Source organism: Egretta garzetta, unplaced genomic scaffold (genome assembly GCF_000687185.1).
Source record: "Egretta garzetta isolate BGI_Z169 unplaced genomic scaffold, ASM68718v1 scaffold662, whole genome shotgun sequence".
In the NCBI taxonomy this organism is placed as follows: Eukaryota; Metazoa; Chordata; class Aves; order Pelecaniformes; family Ardeidae; genus Egretta; species Egretta garzetta.
In genome coordinates, this window is record NW_009258896.1 from 42,789 (window position 1) to 59,874 (window position 17,086).

General features: G+C 33.6%; 1 protein-coding gene across 1 annotated transcript in view; it reads left to right on the forward strand.

The window, feature by feature from the left end:
* LOC104122117 (kelch-like protein 1) overlaps positions 1-16,454 on the forward strand; it is a gene marked incomplete at its 5' end in the record, with an annotated part of 50,128 nt that extends 33,674 nt beyond the window's left edge. Inside the window, 3 exons of the mRNA XM_009634207.2 lie at positions 9,887-10,099; positions 14,582-14,753; positions 16,395-16,454. Of these exons, the coding sequence (XP_009632502.1) occupies positions 9,887-10,099; positions 14,582-14,753; positions 16,395-16,454 (445 nt within the window). The remainder of the gene's footprint in view (positions 1-9,886; positions 10,100-14,581; positions 14,754-16,394) is intronic.
* Positions 16,455-17,086: the final 632 nt, after the last annotated feature.

The window sequence follows — 17,086 nt, forward strand, 5'->3', positions numbered from 1 at the left end:
CCCCCCGTGGCATTTTTTTGCCTTTTCTTAAATACATTTTCCTTGAGGTGTTGTCATCTCAGCTGAGGGACTCAGCCATGCCCTGTATTGGGTTGCTTAGAGCTGGCTGGAACCAGCTGTGTCCCAGATGGGACAGCCCCGGCCTCTCCTCACAGAGGCCCCTGCAGCCCCTGCTGCCAGCATCCGGGCGCTTACAGCCAGCACAATTACAATATTAATTTTTGCACACTTAATCATGACATAATCGCTGCATACTGGACATCACTGTGTTGAGTTATGAGATCAGGTTTCCCATCAAATATTATCTAACTAGAGTTTGGAAAAGAAAGGATTATCAGACACCAGTAAGGAAGCCATTTAAATTAGGCAAAGATGAAAGATGAAGAATGGGGATGGGCTTCAGGTACCCAAGCATCAAGTCTATCCAGTACTGGCCATGGTTAACCTTTATCTTATAGCCATTTTGAAAAACAAGCGAAGTGGAATGTTTTAGAAATATTTGAGCTTTCAAGAGGTTGGAGCCAAACCTTTATTTATAGTTCTTGTTTCATAAGGGAGTACCAAAGGGAGTAACCAAATGCTCAAACACTCTTGAGGACACAAGTCACAATTTATAATCTCAAGAAAGATGTCAAAACTATGATTGGTGATCTTTTTAAGCAGGAAAATGCAATACAAATACCAAGGGCAAGATGCTTAAACTGACCCACAGGTATTTTCTCTTATAGGAAAAACCCCCTAAATATAGATCCTCTTAATTTAATTCAAAATCTTTAACACTGGAGTTGTTTGGAAAGCCTCATCTTTCTCTATCAATTATATTTCCTTCCTTTCTCCTGTTCATCTTAGTCACTGATATTTGAATGTATTCCCTTTTCATATTTTTATTGAAAGACAATCCAACATAAAAATGTGATTTTGTGGTTGTGTCTTTTATGAAATTATTTGTTATCAATTGGCAATATCAGTTTGTCTGTTGCTTGACTGTGGCAGCTAAAATTTAGGAGGGCTTCCACATTCTATTACTTCTACTCAAGCATTCATAGAAATAGAACACACAAATGATTTTTTTTAAAAAAATACATAGGTATATACATATTTGCTATTTTGTCCCTTCACAACTATGCAAATTAATTTGTTACATTTTCAATTTAATTTGTTAGGTGGAAAGGCTTTAATAACATCTAGATTTATTTAAAAAAAAAGGCTTTTATTTATTTACATTGATTTACATTCATTCAGTTGCACCAGTTTTGCAATAGTTGGATTCATCAAGTAATGGCTTTCCATAAACTGGAAATCCACACTGTGGAAGACACGCAGTAGAGCAGCAGGATACTGTCGTAGTAGTACTTTTCCAGATATTCTCTTCTTTATTTTGAATGGGAAACACAGAAAGCTGTCCAATACAGACATGGCCATATGTGCAGAGGAGTGTTTTGTTTTCAGGTGATTTAATGAAACAAAGCTGGATTTTGTGCCTGTGGTAAATAGCAGTTGATTTAGTTTAATACGTCCCATATGACTATTATGCATTATTACAAAGTTAACATCAGAAAATTTAGCTTGCTGAACCTTCATTTTCAAGAAAATAACAAAATCCAAACCAAAGTAGTGTGTGCACAAGAAAGGTTCTCAAGGTTGTCTTGTAGTTTGTCACTCACAGGAATATATTCTCTGTGTCCTGACCTCAGAGAGTCATAGGTTGATAATTCCAAAAAGTCCTTAATAGCAGTTCAGTGTTTGGCACAAGAGAATTAGCAATGTATTACATTCATATAACCACCTACAAAACCTGATTGCATGGCTGATTACAACCTCCTCCAGGAGTTCTGCTTCTTTGCCTTCCATGCATCATATAATAAACTATCTGTGGCATTCTCTCTTAGCAGAATCATTAAGGCTTATTACTAATTCAATGCCCTGGTCTGATTTTTTGTACTTTTGCTCACAAATTCTGGTTTCCTATGTGGGGGTCCCATGCAGCTCAGTGAATGTGCAATTCAATTCAATATGCATCATATTCTCTCTTTTTCAAGCAAGATTTAACTTGGTATTTTACATCCATTCGGTAAAATAGGAGTCTGCACAGGTTTACTTCTTTCTATGTGGGTAGGATAGCCTTAAAAAGGGCTAGAACAGATACAGTCTAGCTAAATATATGTGACTCTTAGAGGAGGACAATGAAAAAGCATGAAACTTTACAGTAAAACCAGTAATATTCCTACAGCCCAAGGCAGACGCATATGCAGCTAGGATGTATTGTTCTTTAGAACCCAAGTGATTATTAGAAAACATGGCAGATACTAACAACTTTGCTGTATTACGGGGTGGGAACTGGATGAGCCTGTTTTCTTTTGGTATGCTATGGTCAGTCTCCCAGATGCTTATGCCATGTTTCTGTTTTGCATGTTTAATGCACATCCTTTAGTGTGTACACCCTACCATTCAACCATCACACAAACAAGATTTTTGGACTAGCCGACTGTTAACTGCTATACAGCTAGTGTGACTGTCATGTGCTCTAAGGTCTGCCATTCAGTTTTTGTAATGAGAAACATTTTCTTTACTACATAGTCCTTTTTTTAGAATCATAGAATCGTTTAGGTTGGAAAAGAACTTTAAGGTCATCAAGGCCAACCATTAACCTAACCCTGCCATCCCACCACTAAACCATGTCGCTAAGCACCTCATTTACCCATTTTTAAATATCTCCAGGGATGGGGACTCAACCACTTCCCTGGGCAGCCCGTTCCAATGCTTGACAACCCTTTCTGTGAAGAAATTTTTCCTGACGTCCAACATAAATATCCCTAAACCTCCTCTAAATTTAATGAACAACAAATAATAATAATGAACAAGAAATTCTACACAGGTTACTAACATAAGATAGTATGCGTGGTATTCATGGTATGCATTCATTTGGGCAGATAAGGGCACTTCAGACCAAGCAGACATGGTAACTTACTCCGTCCTAATACCTGATGGGAAAAGGCAGTCAAGTTACTCCACCTAATTTAAGATTTTAAATGTAATGTATGTACTAATCTCGACAGCAGGAGGCAGTGTGGATAATGCCTAGAAAGATTCACAGCCAATTTTTTAATTTTGCAGCTTCCACAATTACACACAGACTCTTAAAAATCTTTCAGCAATCACCATCTAATCTCTCATGGTCAAAACTGCAAAAGATAATAGCATTCTGGATTATTCTCAAAGTCTCGTTTTTAATTATTATCTTTAGTAGAAGGTGAAGTATGAGAATCCCAGCCTATCTCAAAGAGTTCTTAGTGCCTGTATGTTGGGACCTGAAGGAAGTCCTTGTTCAGTGCAGTCAAAGTCTAGAGATATTCCCCTGACCGAATGTAGGCATTTACTTGAGTTGTATATACACGTGTATACACGCACGTATTCATGTGTGTATATACGTGTGCATACACATACTTTATTATTTCCACATATGTGGAAATCTGGAAGGATATTTAAGCATCTAAATCTTACTGAAATTCAAGAAAGCTAAATATCTAATTTGATACTCAACTAAATATCTTTATGGTCAACAGCCCTTACAGCAGTTAGCAAATATCCACTATACTCAGCAGAACAGAATACCATGCTATCTCCACTGCTAACTGATATTTCTGTTTTTCTAATTTGAAACTTGATTAACTTCTTAATAACTAATATTGGGGTAAAATGAAATGTATTTCGACTCGGTAGACCAACTTCAACTGAATCTTTCATTATTGGTTGAATTCATTGAATTGAGAAGGATTTCTTCATTGTGAAGGTCACAGACTAAATGATCTAAGACTTTTTTTCAAGTCATCCATATAATTGCAATGCACTGACGATTTTCATACTTCAGTAAAAACTAGGGAACTGGCTCAGTATTATTAAATAAATGAAGTATTAATATGCTGTAATTGTGATTTTTAAGGCTCAAGTAACTCTTCAAAATTTCATGCCAAGCTAACAAGTTAAGAAAGTATGACTGAAACAATTATATTTCCCATCCAAGCATTTTTTTTTTTTGTGGCTGTTTTTGCTTGAGGGTTTCTTTGCTCTTGTGCCTTATTGATGATTCAGTTATTCTTTTACTGATCCATTTGAACTAAGAAAAATACTATACTTGACATACATAATTACAATCATGTAAAGAGACAAAGTATGTTTCATACTGCTTGCTTTCTGCCAACAATATTCTCAGTGACTACAAACAAATACTTTTAAATCAATATTTTATGAATTACATGAATATTTTGCCTGATACTGAAATAAAATAGTGCTTTTCCTGTCAAAAATGTCATGCTTTTACGTGTCTGTTTCCATAACATTACATTATCTACCCAGCTAAAGAGTAAAACAAAATTTGGCTTAGCATGATACTAATTATTAGGTATTTTATAAATGTAACTAATTTTACAAAACCCTTTTGCAACGAGAAGAATGACAAACATATTTCAAAGACTAACTCACAAGTTATCAGCCTTAGAATTTTAGAAACTTTTTAAATCTTATCTCTGTTCTTATTATATTTTACTCTAAATGTACTTTGACCTATAAATAAATTTATACCTTAATTTAAATCCTGTAGAAGTTATTTCACATTATTTTATGACAGTTTTGACACTACTGATGTTTCCTAAATGTCATGTTTGTTAATTGCTGTTTTTTATAGAAATCTTTTTTTAAAAAGACAATTATTCAAAAGAAACAGGGACACATGTAGAAAATATTCTTTCTTAACCGTAGAAACTACAAAAAGCTGTAGATTGTTTTTAATATTTTAGTAAAAATAGTGTAATAAATGGATACTGAGGCAGAACAAAATGGAACAGCTGTATGGCCTAAAATTATTAAACTCACAAAGAAGGTGAATATCATAAACATATTGGTTCAGTCTAGCACAAAGTAATTCTGTGAATTCAGTAAGAGTTTCTTATTTAAGGACAGATTCACTGGTTTTTTTTAATAAATAAGTGAGCAAATAAAGGGCCTTAAATTAATGCTGTAGTAAATTATTAATTTACAAATACTATTTTGCTTTAACTTTCTCATAGCCTGATAAAGTCAAGTACATTTTGAACTGGTGGAATCTTCATTCAGTTACTGGTCTTGCAGAGATAATGTAGCCCATATAACTTTGATTAGAATGCAATTAACTTGAAACACGTTCTTTCTATTAGGATGCTATACTTTCTAGTGTAGGAAGTAGAACTTTGCCGCAATTATATTATCCATGCAAAGTGTGGTTTTCTCTCAATATTTGCTATCAGTAGTTAGTATTTCTTTAATTTCAGGCACTAGTCTATGACTCTTTTTCTTCACTTTTTTGGTCAAACTGTATTTGTTTTTAATTTATGCCACTACTGCATTACTGCACCAAATACATGAAATACCATTCAAAATTTACACACAAAAATAAGACTTCATTAATGCTTTCCATTCAGAAAATTGTTTTTTTTCAGCTTTTGCCAGTGAACTACTGCTCATTGGCATAACCCGGGCAGTATGGATGTATCTTTCCTCTCCTATAGTCTGATTCTTACATCGGGTATGGTCTGATTGAGCAATACAGAAGTCCAGCACTGATGAAAATTACTACATTCCCCTCACTTCTACCAAGCAGATATCCTTTGTGCTGGAGTGATTCACTTTTGCTCTTTCAGGCACACTGAAAGGGCAGAAAAGGGTACCAAGGGGCCTAAGCAAAAGACTGGATATGTTCTTTGATATTGACAGTGAAAGAATTTTGAAAGGCAAAACCTCATTAAGAAATGCAGTAAAGGCATGATTCAACTGTTTTCACAAGCCATACTTCCTTACATCAAAGGCAGCCTGGTCTTTTGAGGTTGGCTTGTCAAACTGAATTTAAAAATGGCTCTTCTGATTAGTTATCAAAGGTTTCTAATGATAGCACTGAGATCAATGCTTTTGATCCAGCCCATCATGATTTCTCCTAATGTCTCCTACTTTGAAACTTCTACTGCATTTTCTAGACATTTTATACATATATATATAAACGTTTAGGAATCTCTATCCATTTTAGTACAAAAAGAAGTGACCAAACCCTGAAAAGACAAATTTCCAGCTCAGAGGAGACTGAGTTTTGTCCAAATTCATACCTATGCACAGTGTCTGAATAAGCTGAAATATAGACCGTTGGGGAATAGAAATCTATAACATAGAAATCTATAACATCTCCACAGGCAAAACTTTCACTGTGGTCAGTGGAAGTAAAAGTGCTTAGTACCGGATGCTTTTTTATTTACTTGTTGATCTTCCCCTCTAAACAGGGATAATTATAACAGAAATCCCAACAGTTTTGATGGGATACACAAGGAGGTGCAATTCAGTTAACAGAATATTCCCAACTCAAAAGTGAATGAGGATATAACTATTATGTGATTGTGATTATGTTTATTTCTGAAGCTTTCTTTTTAATCGTGCAATGCTGAAATTAAAAGTCTTACAATACTGCAGGTACTCAAAAGCTATTATGAGATATGACATCTACAGGAAGTCCAAAATACCAGTAATCTGGACAAATAGAAAAAATTGAGCTAGTTTGATGTGTTTGGCGTTAGTTGAAGTAATATATAAGGTAAGCTGAAATTACTAAGATAATATTGTAAATTAACAATGTGAAGTTAACAAAACCAAATTTAAGGAACTTACATTTGCTAAATTCATACTCAGTGGATTATTTTTCATCTCTGAGTTCTGAAAGTACATGCACATAAAAATGAAAGACTATTTACATGTATTTTCAACAAAACATCCAGAGCAGAGGTGGTACCAGCTAACTGAAGTAGTAGAACTGAATACAGTTAAGAAGCATAAGAGTAGCCCTTGCAATTGCAGGATTGATATCTGATCCCAGTAGTTCCAGGTTTTCAGGATTTTTAGAGAAATACATTATACTTTTCTCTAAAGAAAATTTTACTCTAAACTGTTACCAAGAAAGACAAAGCTACAAAAATTGATTCATTCTAAGTCTTCAAATAAAATAGGGCTCTGAGCACTAAGAAGGAAGTAAGACTACTAAATATCTTTAGATATAAGTATTGCAAAAGTTTTAGTTAGCTGTACAGTATCCTGAATATTCAGCACTGGTTGCGGGCGTTTTGGGCCTTTGTGACTATGGATTAAGAAACTTGGCTGAAGAGTGGAAGCAATTCCTGACTGAAGTCTTCAGACTCAGCCACAATCAGAGCTTTAAAACAATTACTCAATTTCCAACTTTTATTTGTCTGAACTAGACTTTTGTGAAATAGAACTTTATTGTAGTGTTATGAACTATTCCTTGCTGAGATATAAACATAATCAAACCCTAAAATGATAGTTCCAAAATCTCATTTTGGAAATTAATTTTTTTGTTGTTCTGAATAGCACAGAGCGATTTAACAAAACTAGGTGGTCCCACTCACTGGCTGTATCTTTCGTCTGTTGCTTACGAACAGCATTTGCTGTCTCTTTACCAGCAACTCAGGAATGCATTTAGCTATATTTTACTAGCTGTCTTAAGTGAAACAGAAGAATGAAGAAGTGTGCTTCATTTTCAGTGTAGTGATATCAGGTTTTAGATTTATTTCAGTTGAAAGAGAATAGAATAGATGAGAACTTTTCATGCCAGAAGAAATAAACAAAGTGGTGGGTATTTAGACTAGGGAACACATGGTTATTCACACTGAACTCTGCAGAAGTGTTGGCACTTTACATTTTTTAAAATTGTGTGAAGTGTTTATGTGTCCAAATATTTACTTAGAAATCTATTTTGACACCTCAGGCTTGTTAACCATGGTCTTTCTTTTCAGGGATCAATTCGCTTATCTACATGCCATCTCCTACTGTCGTTTGAATTGCCTCAGGATAGCCTACTTGACCTCTAGCAATCATGCGTGTTTCTCCTGTGTAATTTTTGTCATACCTGCCAGCCTGCAGGGCAAGTCACCATACCCTACATGTCACAAATAATGTTTTATCACAGTCTATGGGAAGATGAACCAAATCCCATCTTTGAAAATAAAGATAGCATCTTTGCAGATACCTGCATGTAAACGCTTATATTTACATTTATATTAATGTAAATGTCTTTGGATTGCATGTTTAAATTTTCGTAGTGCTATTCTGCACTTCTTATTCTCTGCTGGAAGAAAAAAAGTGCAGTTGTGGCTGGTGAATCAAATTGTTCTTTAGGCTTGGCTGATTACCCTGAGCATAACAGTAATTTAAACACTGTAGACACCCATGGATTGGCACTTACATGTTGGTGTCTTAATCTTGAATTGGATCCCACCTGTAGACATCTGATAATCATATAGAAAGGTAAATGTCTTAGGGCTGGATCCACAGAAATATTTACAAAAAAAGTGTATTTGCTTTAAAATCTCTTACAGAGGAGTATGGATTCTCCCGGCTACTTTGTCAGAGCACAAGTATATCTGTCAGGCAGTACCAAAATGTTCTATGGCTTCAGTGACATATTTAGTGGTAGTATGCTATTTCCTTATTCATCAGCATCCATGCCAATGAAACATAATAGTAAATGCACATTTAAGTAGCTCTGAATTCATGGAGTACTTAGGACAGTAAAAGCTTCCAAATGAATAATTGCGTCACACAGACAGCTTTTGCATCCTAAATTGCTCAGTGGTTGAACTTTATAATAGCCCATGTTTATAATAGTTAATCTCCAGGCACTGTATAAAAGGCAACAGCCTGCAAAAGGATTCATACAAGAAATGAATGCCGCATGGTAATAGTGGAAAAGAACAATCAGAACTGTTTCCTCTTGGGAACCATTATAAAGGGAGGAAGGAAACAAGTTTCTTGCCTGCAGATAGTTACAAAAACAACATTTTTTTTTTTGTTAAACCACATTTTTGCATTTTGAATCTAAAATATTTTCAGAAGTTTTCCGTGACTTCCCTACAGAACTCAGTCCTCATAATATATTCTGATGAAGAAAATCAACATATCTGGGGGTATAATTTTCTTACTTGCTGAGTAGACATGTTAATGTTAGCGTGGGCAAGACTTTTCTTCAGTATAACCAAGATCACTGAGACCAAGGTAGTACTTTTTAAAGATCCATGTTTAAAGCATAATGCTTTTTTGCAATGTATTGCATGTTTGATCTTTACTATATTTTATGCGTAAAATTCATTCTGGACATGAGCCTCCCATTGACAGTTTTGTATGTGGAATAGGCTGACTACTAGATCAAAGACTGACTACAGTTTTCCATATTGTTTGTATTTTAGCATTCCGGTGTTATGCAGTCCTTTTTTTTTTCTTTCCAAGAAGGGAGAATTAGAAGCTTGTGAATCTATTCAGTATTAAAGAATTATACAAGATAACATTTTAAAATACAGGACAGCAGTTGTCAGTCATTCTCACTACTTTGCTGCATGACAAAAGCACAGAGAAACTATAATAAATGGATTACATATTTCTTGTTTGTCTGGATTACCAATTATAAATTAGCACTTTCACTTCCACCTCACAGATGAAGAGCAGTGAGGCAGCAACCTTGCTTACATGACTTATAAATCTATAGAGACAACTCTGCATGACACTTACGGCACTCTTGGCAGTGTATGCTGTAATTGAAGAATGAAAATATACATTCTCAGAAAAAAAAAATCTTCCTTTTTATTCAAGTGGGAAAAGCACTAAGTAGTATGTGAATTTCGTAGTAATATAAAAATCATCTATGTTTTCTGACCATATGAAATTCATATAATTTTGAGAGATTGCATTTTTTTTTCTTTTTTCTGTTTGCTGATGTCAAATAAAACCCCCAGATGCTCCTTGTTCTTATTTCTATAGTTCTGAGCTCTTGTCTTATTAACATTTTTATTTGTGTCGAATTTCTTAGGTTATATTCAGTTGGAGGTCGGGATGGAAGTTCATGTTTGAGTTCAATGGAATATTATGATCCACACACAAATAAATGGAATATGTGTGCTCCTATGTGTAAGAGAAGAGGAGGTGTAGGAGTGGCTACATGTGATGGCTTTCTTTATGCAGTTGGAGGCCATGATGCTCCTGCTTCTAACCATTGCTCCCGACTGCTGGACTATGTAGAAAGGTATCAAATTATACATGCATTTTCTGAATACAAAATAATGGCCAGTAGCATCATTTTCTTAGCTAAATTATGGTAAAATTAAACAGATGGTTTTACCTCAAGAAATGCCAACTTATTATTTACTTGAAAGATTCCATAGAGAAGACAATTTCTTTGGAGGTTATTTTCTTTCCTTTTTTTTCCACAGTACTATTATATATTATCACAGACACAAAACTCCATTCTTTTCACATCTCATTTAAGAAATCTTTGGTTTTAAGGCATGATATTACACATTGCAGAGTCATAAACTAAATTTTGCAGAGAAAAAAATCAGCCGTGAAATAATTTTATAGCACCAAGATGTGTTTAGAAGTATTTTGTAACTCTAAAAACATAGCTGAGCAAAGAAGTATAGAACTACTTAAGTGATGGATATTTACAGTACATGACATTACTTCCTTTAGTAACACTGCCACTTCCTGACACATTGATATAATCCTTATACACTGTATTTACAGTACCTTGAATTTTGCAAGTGGATATTCTGCAAATTTAGGACAGGGCAGTAGGGCACAGTTGGAGTGATTATAGTGATTATAGCATACAATTTGAAGGTACTCTTCAAATGTTTCATGAAGCTTTGACTTTCTTCTGCTTCTGTATGCTTTAAAATAGAATAAGCAAAAACACACTCTCCAAACATGTACACATTGCAAAGGTTAAAGTAGATATGTGAGTAATTGGTTTATCTTAACACACAAGTAAAGATAGGTGCTGGGAAAGATTTATATATTTATTTATTTTGTGAAGGGGTTAAATATTAATTAAATATCAGTCATTTCTTCTGTTGAGTTTGGCTTGACATTTATATTACCCAACATGTAATCAAAAAATTAGTTAAAATTAACTCCTTATCTTAACCGTATGTTTTTAGTCAGTCTTAGACTCATTCTCTTCTCTACTATCTGTAAGCAAATATGACAGACTGCCAAATACTTTGCTTCTCATCTCCAGAAGATAGAAATTCATCAGAGAAAACCCATGATGCCTCTACTTACAGGGCCTATCCTTGTGGGTTTCTATTTATAAGGAGCAATAACCAGAATTTTTGATGAAGTAAATTTATATTAAGACTACTAGTGACAATAAGTATGAAATCTTTCCAACTACTGCTTATTGGTACTTCTAAGGGGGATTTTCTTTAATTTTTGAGTCTCTCAGAAGAAAACCCTTCTATTGTTGAAGACAAACCACATCCCATCACATTTGTCTTTCTTGGGGGGATTATAGCAATGAAATAAACCACATATCCTTAAACTATTTTATGTACTGGTATCTGAATGATATTATACAGTGTTTCTCGTCTAGATATTTCTGCACTGATAGCAAAAAATGCGGATAATGTACTTCATGGGCTGTTAGCTTCCAGACTAAATGTTGGAACTAACCAATCAGAACTTGTAAGGCTATTAGCTTGCATAGAGTGGATGTAAATTAACTGGTAGACTCCACTAAAACATGAAAAATCTCTCATGGCCCTCCCTGTGATTGATAAGTTTATAAAATGCCTGGGATGTTATTTAATGTGTCTAGTTTTACATTCAAAAATAACCCTTCACCTTAAAAAAATAAAGATATCCTAGTAACTTAGGAAATCAAAGGCTAGTAAGTGATAATGAGGTTTATTATAGTATGTTATTTTAAATCTCTCTCAAAGTTTTACTTTCTGTAAATATCTAGGTCATCAATCTTCAGGAATGAGTCTCTGCTTCAAGTCATTCTGTCATTCTGATACAGCTTGATAGGATGTGTTTTATTCAAATACTAGTCTTCTCCTGGAAGTCTGTAAAAACAGATATAATGTTTTAAAATTATTTTTTGAGATTATGTAAATCCAGTGAGAGCAGATCTATGTTTTTTTAAATGCTACTGCTAAGATCCTGTTCAATAGCAATTAGGACTCCCGGTCTGAATTCTTCTAAGGTTGATGCAGTTGTAAAGGATTTCCTATGGATTCAAGCATTCTAAAACAAAATAATAGTTATGTTCATCTGCTGGCAAACTACAATGTTGTATTCCTTTTTAAAGATAAAGTAACTAGTTCCTCTTTAAGAATTATAAAATTTTGGAGATATTTTGGCAGATTTTATAAAGTAAGTTTCTTTTCAAAAATTACTCCAAACTTGACAGCTATTAAAAACATAAACAAGTGGTCTATAGTTTTTCCCCTCCATCTCACCTTCATTTCAAAAATTGATTTCTTTCCACATTCAGGAACTTTTATTATAACCCTTCTCACCCTATGGCATACCTAGTTATTATAAAGTTGAAATGTACAGTTGTTTTTAGCAGAAGAAATGATATAAGAAATATCTCAGACATTGTCCAGGCAATTACAAAAACCAAGTTCTTGCACAGTTCTATTTTGTCGACAGAATTGAGTTATAAGAATTTTTTAGCCCTTTCTTACCTCTTTACTGGAAAAAAAAAAAAAAAAAAAGTCATCCAAACATGTCAACTTTATTTAGTTTCCCTGCTTTTGAAGCTCCTTACCTTGGCCCTTGTAATTCAAAAGTAGTGTAACAAAGAGTCTATTAAAATTTATTGCCTTTAGGCAGGTGAAGATACAATGCACGCTGGTGCATTTCACTGGTTGTAAAACTCAGCTAGAGGCATATGATGTTGCTGTTGAAAAAGTCACAGAGTCTTTGAAAAAATCTATTCAAAATTAATTTTTTTATTGGCTTGTTACATGTGCATTTCCCTTCCATGTATTCAAGCATTGTTTTAAAGTATTTTCCTTTCATGTTTTAAAAGATATTTATCACATATCTAGATATTTAACACAGAACTTCTTAAGGAGAGATAGCTAAATGAAAGAATGTGAATAAATAAGGTAAATAACATTAAAAAAAAAAAGTAAATTAACAACACGGTCAATTTAATGGTATTTTAGACATGAAAAGTTGAACACAATATTTTACCATTATATTTTCTGAGAAGTCTCAATAAAGCCAGGATTAGCAGCCAGTAGATGAGTAGAATTTTTTCCAAAAATGTATTTAGCTGTCACGAACAACATAACCAAGGTTAAAGACAATTCTGTTATTGTCCAGTTTGAAGGTCATCAACCAAAAGGCAGTTGCAAGCAAAGCAATGTATCATTGTTGCAATATCTATATTAAAAAGCTTAAAAATTTTCCATTATTCAAATATAGATTTCTAACAGTATTCCTACAAGTTGCTTACTGAAAATATGAATAACTGAAATAGCTACAGGTGCTTTTATAGTTAATCTTTTTAGTAAAAGTCTAGAGTTTTCCTTTTTGTAAAGCATATGTATATAGTACTTTCTGCAGGATTATCAACTTCTAGTTGAAAAAAAAAAACTTTTACAGTTTAGACTACAAGAAAATATGTTGAAAGAACTTGACTCCCCCCAGAAATTTAACTTATAGCTAGTACTGTCTCTTAAAGGTGTAGGAGAAAGTGGTTTGATGTCTAATTTTATATAATGATATAGTAGTTAGAGTACTTGTAAATAAATAAGATTTTTAACCATTATAGAGTTCCTCTATAATTATTCTAGAGAATTTATCATGCCTGAAGTTTGATCTACCTTACTAAAGTCATTTATTCTTTCAGCTGGTTATCAAGTGATTCTACTACATAGTAGAGATGCTTAAGGACAGATGAAATTAATTCTGTTGTACTGTGATACAATATCCTATTTTAGTAATATATGTTACCTAAAAATGAGGTAACTAGTTTAACCTGATACTCAGACATCCTTAGTAACAAATTGAGAGGCACTATCAAAAAGAGATTCATTCTTATTTTACAGATGTCTAAAACAGATACAATGGGATGACTTCTGAAATTAACTCATTTTTACATTGTTAATAAATATCTAAATCAATGGCTTAGGCCGAATGTTTAATTTGTATTGACTCTCATTATACAAAAGGAATTTTGCCCTCAGTTTTAAAAATTCTATGGTGATTAATGTCTTAAAAATGGTATCACTTTCTTCACTTGAGCAAATATCAGAGGAGAATCTAACTGTAATGCAATTAAACATATTCTCTGAATTCTTAGGGAGGTTTTTCTGGCTGTGAACATAGTATAGTTTAATTTTAGAAAGTAAAATATAATGTAATATATTTTTAGAAATAATACTTATAATATGTTACAAGAAATATCCTATTTAAAATATATACATAAATATTTACATATATCCATATATTGCTCTTGTATCTGTCTCAAATATCTTTTTATCACACCTTACCTTAGTTTAGCTGAGCAAAAGTTCCTAATCAACATTTAGAGGCTATCACAATAAATCTGTATGCTTTCTTTTTGCTGTTTGGAAGAATATTTTGCGTATGATGCTAAAGGATTTTTTTTTCCAGAAAAAAATGACTATATTTCAAGTGAAGATCAGCATGAATTGACACTTATCTTCTCCCTAGACATTCAGTTTCCTTTCCCTTTCCTCAGGTATGATCCAAAAACTGATACATGGACAATGGTGGCTCCACTGAGTATGCCTCGAGATGCTGTTGGTGTCTGTCTCCTTGGTGACAAATTATACGCAGTAGGTGGTTATGATGGTCAAACATACCTGAATACTATGGAAGCATATGACCCCCAAACTAATGAATGGACACAGGTAATGATAAAGTCTTTATTTTTTTCATCTGTAATATATTTTAATATTTGTACGTAAAAATATTACTTTTCTGAAAAAACAGTATAGTATCCGAGGTTGCCATAACTGTAAAAATAGTCCTTGTATTTTGTCAGGTATTATGTCAAGAGCTTCCTCTGAAGACAGAAAAGACAGAACTAGATCCTAAGAAACTGGAAAAAGACAGAATAAACAGTCATTAGAAATATTACCTTGTTACCTTTCAGACAATGTTCTTGTTCTGAGCAATTTCTATAGCAAATTAATTTTTTCCATCTTCATGCAGAAGAAATGTCATAAAAAATATCAAAATGGATGCGGAATTTTAATTGATAACCAGCATGTCCTGAAGATCCTTCACATGGAAATATGTTTATTTTATCTAGAAAGCCAAGTTTTCATTTCATTCTTCAATTCCATCTTCTGTTTGATGGATATTTTTAAATGTTGAACTGTATGTATGTTCTTAATGTTGAACCATGTAAGAATTAACAGGTATAGAAACAGTGGTATAATGCAGGAAGCTGGGGACTGGTGATTTGATTGTAGAAGGAATGTGTTGTATTATGTCACAGTAGTGCTTGGAAAGATTTAGATTCATAGCAAAGCCTTAAAAAAAACCCCATTATTTCAGCATTTTCTGTTATTAATTCTGTTTTAAGACTACCTGACAAAATTATTTTTTCCACCAATGTAGATGTTTACATCTGAATTAGTCACCTGAAGTTCCCTTTAAAGTTAATGACAAAAAGTACATACTTCAAAACCATGATCTAATCCTAAAATAAGCATTTAACATAGGCCAGATGTATTAGACTCAAAAATGCCTATTTATTTTTATGATTGTAAAGGGGGGCTTCTGTTGTTAAGCTTAAAAAGACATACATGGTGTAAAGTCAATGCAGAAGGTCATCTTTTTTATCTACTATTAATTAAATGACAAGAGACCATTTTTATGATGTTCTATAGGAAATAAGAAACCAATTTGGAAATATTCTTTTCCCAAATCCACCATTCAACATAAAAATACATAAATAACAACATTTGGACAGGTAATTAGGAAATATGTAACACCTCTGTTTTGATATGTACAGTACCATTAACTACAGTATATTATCATTACTATAATTGTTACATTTCATCTAAGCTAACTGTACTGTATTAGTTTCAGCAAGATCTAATCTCCTAAAGTTATTAGCACTTCTGTTGTCTTGAATAGTGCCTAAGGCTGTTAAATTTATTCCAAAGGACACTTGAACCTGTATAGGAATACTGGAATCATATGATTTTGGTATTAGCAGCCTTGATCTTGCCTCAGGGACTAAAAGGGAAGCATCAGGTACAGTCTACAGATTATAGAAACCCCTTGCATATCAACAGTTCACAAAATTGTTTACAGCTCTAAAAATCACTTCTTTTTTCTGTTCTCACACTTTCAAGTGAAAGACATCAGATGTAAGTTACGTTAAAACTACAATACTAGGATATTGTGGGTTGTATTTATTTTTAGCAGTTTATGCTCCCATTAGTTTTGACCATTTTAGAATAATGTTGACACAGCACTTTGGCAATCTCTTGCATGACTTGTTCCTGTTCACTTAATTTGTATCTTTTCTTCTGCAGATGGCTTCCCTAAACATTGGAAGAGCTGGTGCCTGTGTTGTAGTCATCAAACAACCATGACTTTGTCAGCACTGCTTAGGATTTTACTGACTGTGAAATGATTATTTTTCTATCAGACAACGAGAACGATGACTTCATGAGAACAAGGATTTACACAGTCAATACTCTGTTGACCACAAAGCTGAAGAAGTTTGGAAGTGAGAAAGATTAAATATTTATGCCCTATAAAACCATGAAAAACTGTTCACAGTCAGTGAACAATAAAAAAAAATCAGGCTGTTGTAGGCGCAAATATGTGTCCTGGACAACTGGATAATAAAGGGACAGCTCTACACAAGGAGCAGGAGGGAATAAGAGAACGGTTTTCATGGCCACAAGAGTTTTAACTGCAGAAACATCAAAGTACATTTAGTCACATTTAAAATGTGTTTTTTTAAAAGAGAAAAGTAGATAGTAATATAAAATTTTTCTGTTCAGGTCTTGTCTTCAAGTGGGTTATGGCCTCATTTAAACAGGCAGTTTGGTTCATACTGAGGGAAGAGGTAAAAAAGTACTGACATTCAAGTTTCATTGATATTGACTGAGCTGTTGCTCTACAGTAGGAAGAAAAACAAAACCAAAATCAAACCTCCAAGATGACTGGGGGTTTTTGTAACTTCAGATTGTACCTCCTTGCCAGCGTTAATGCATCT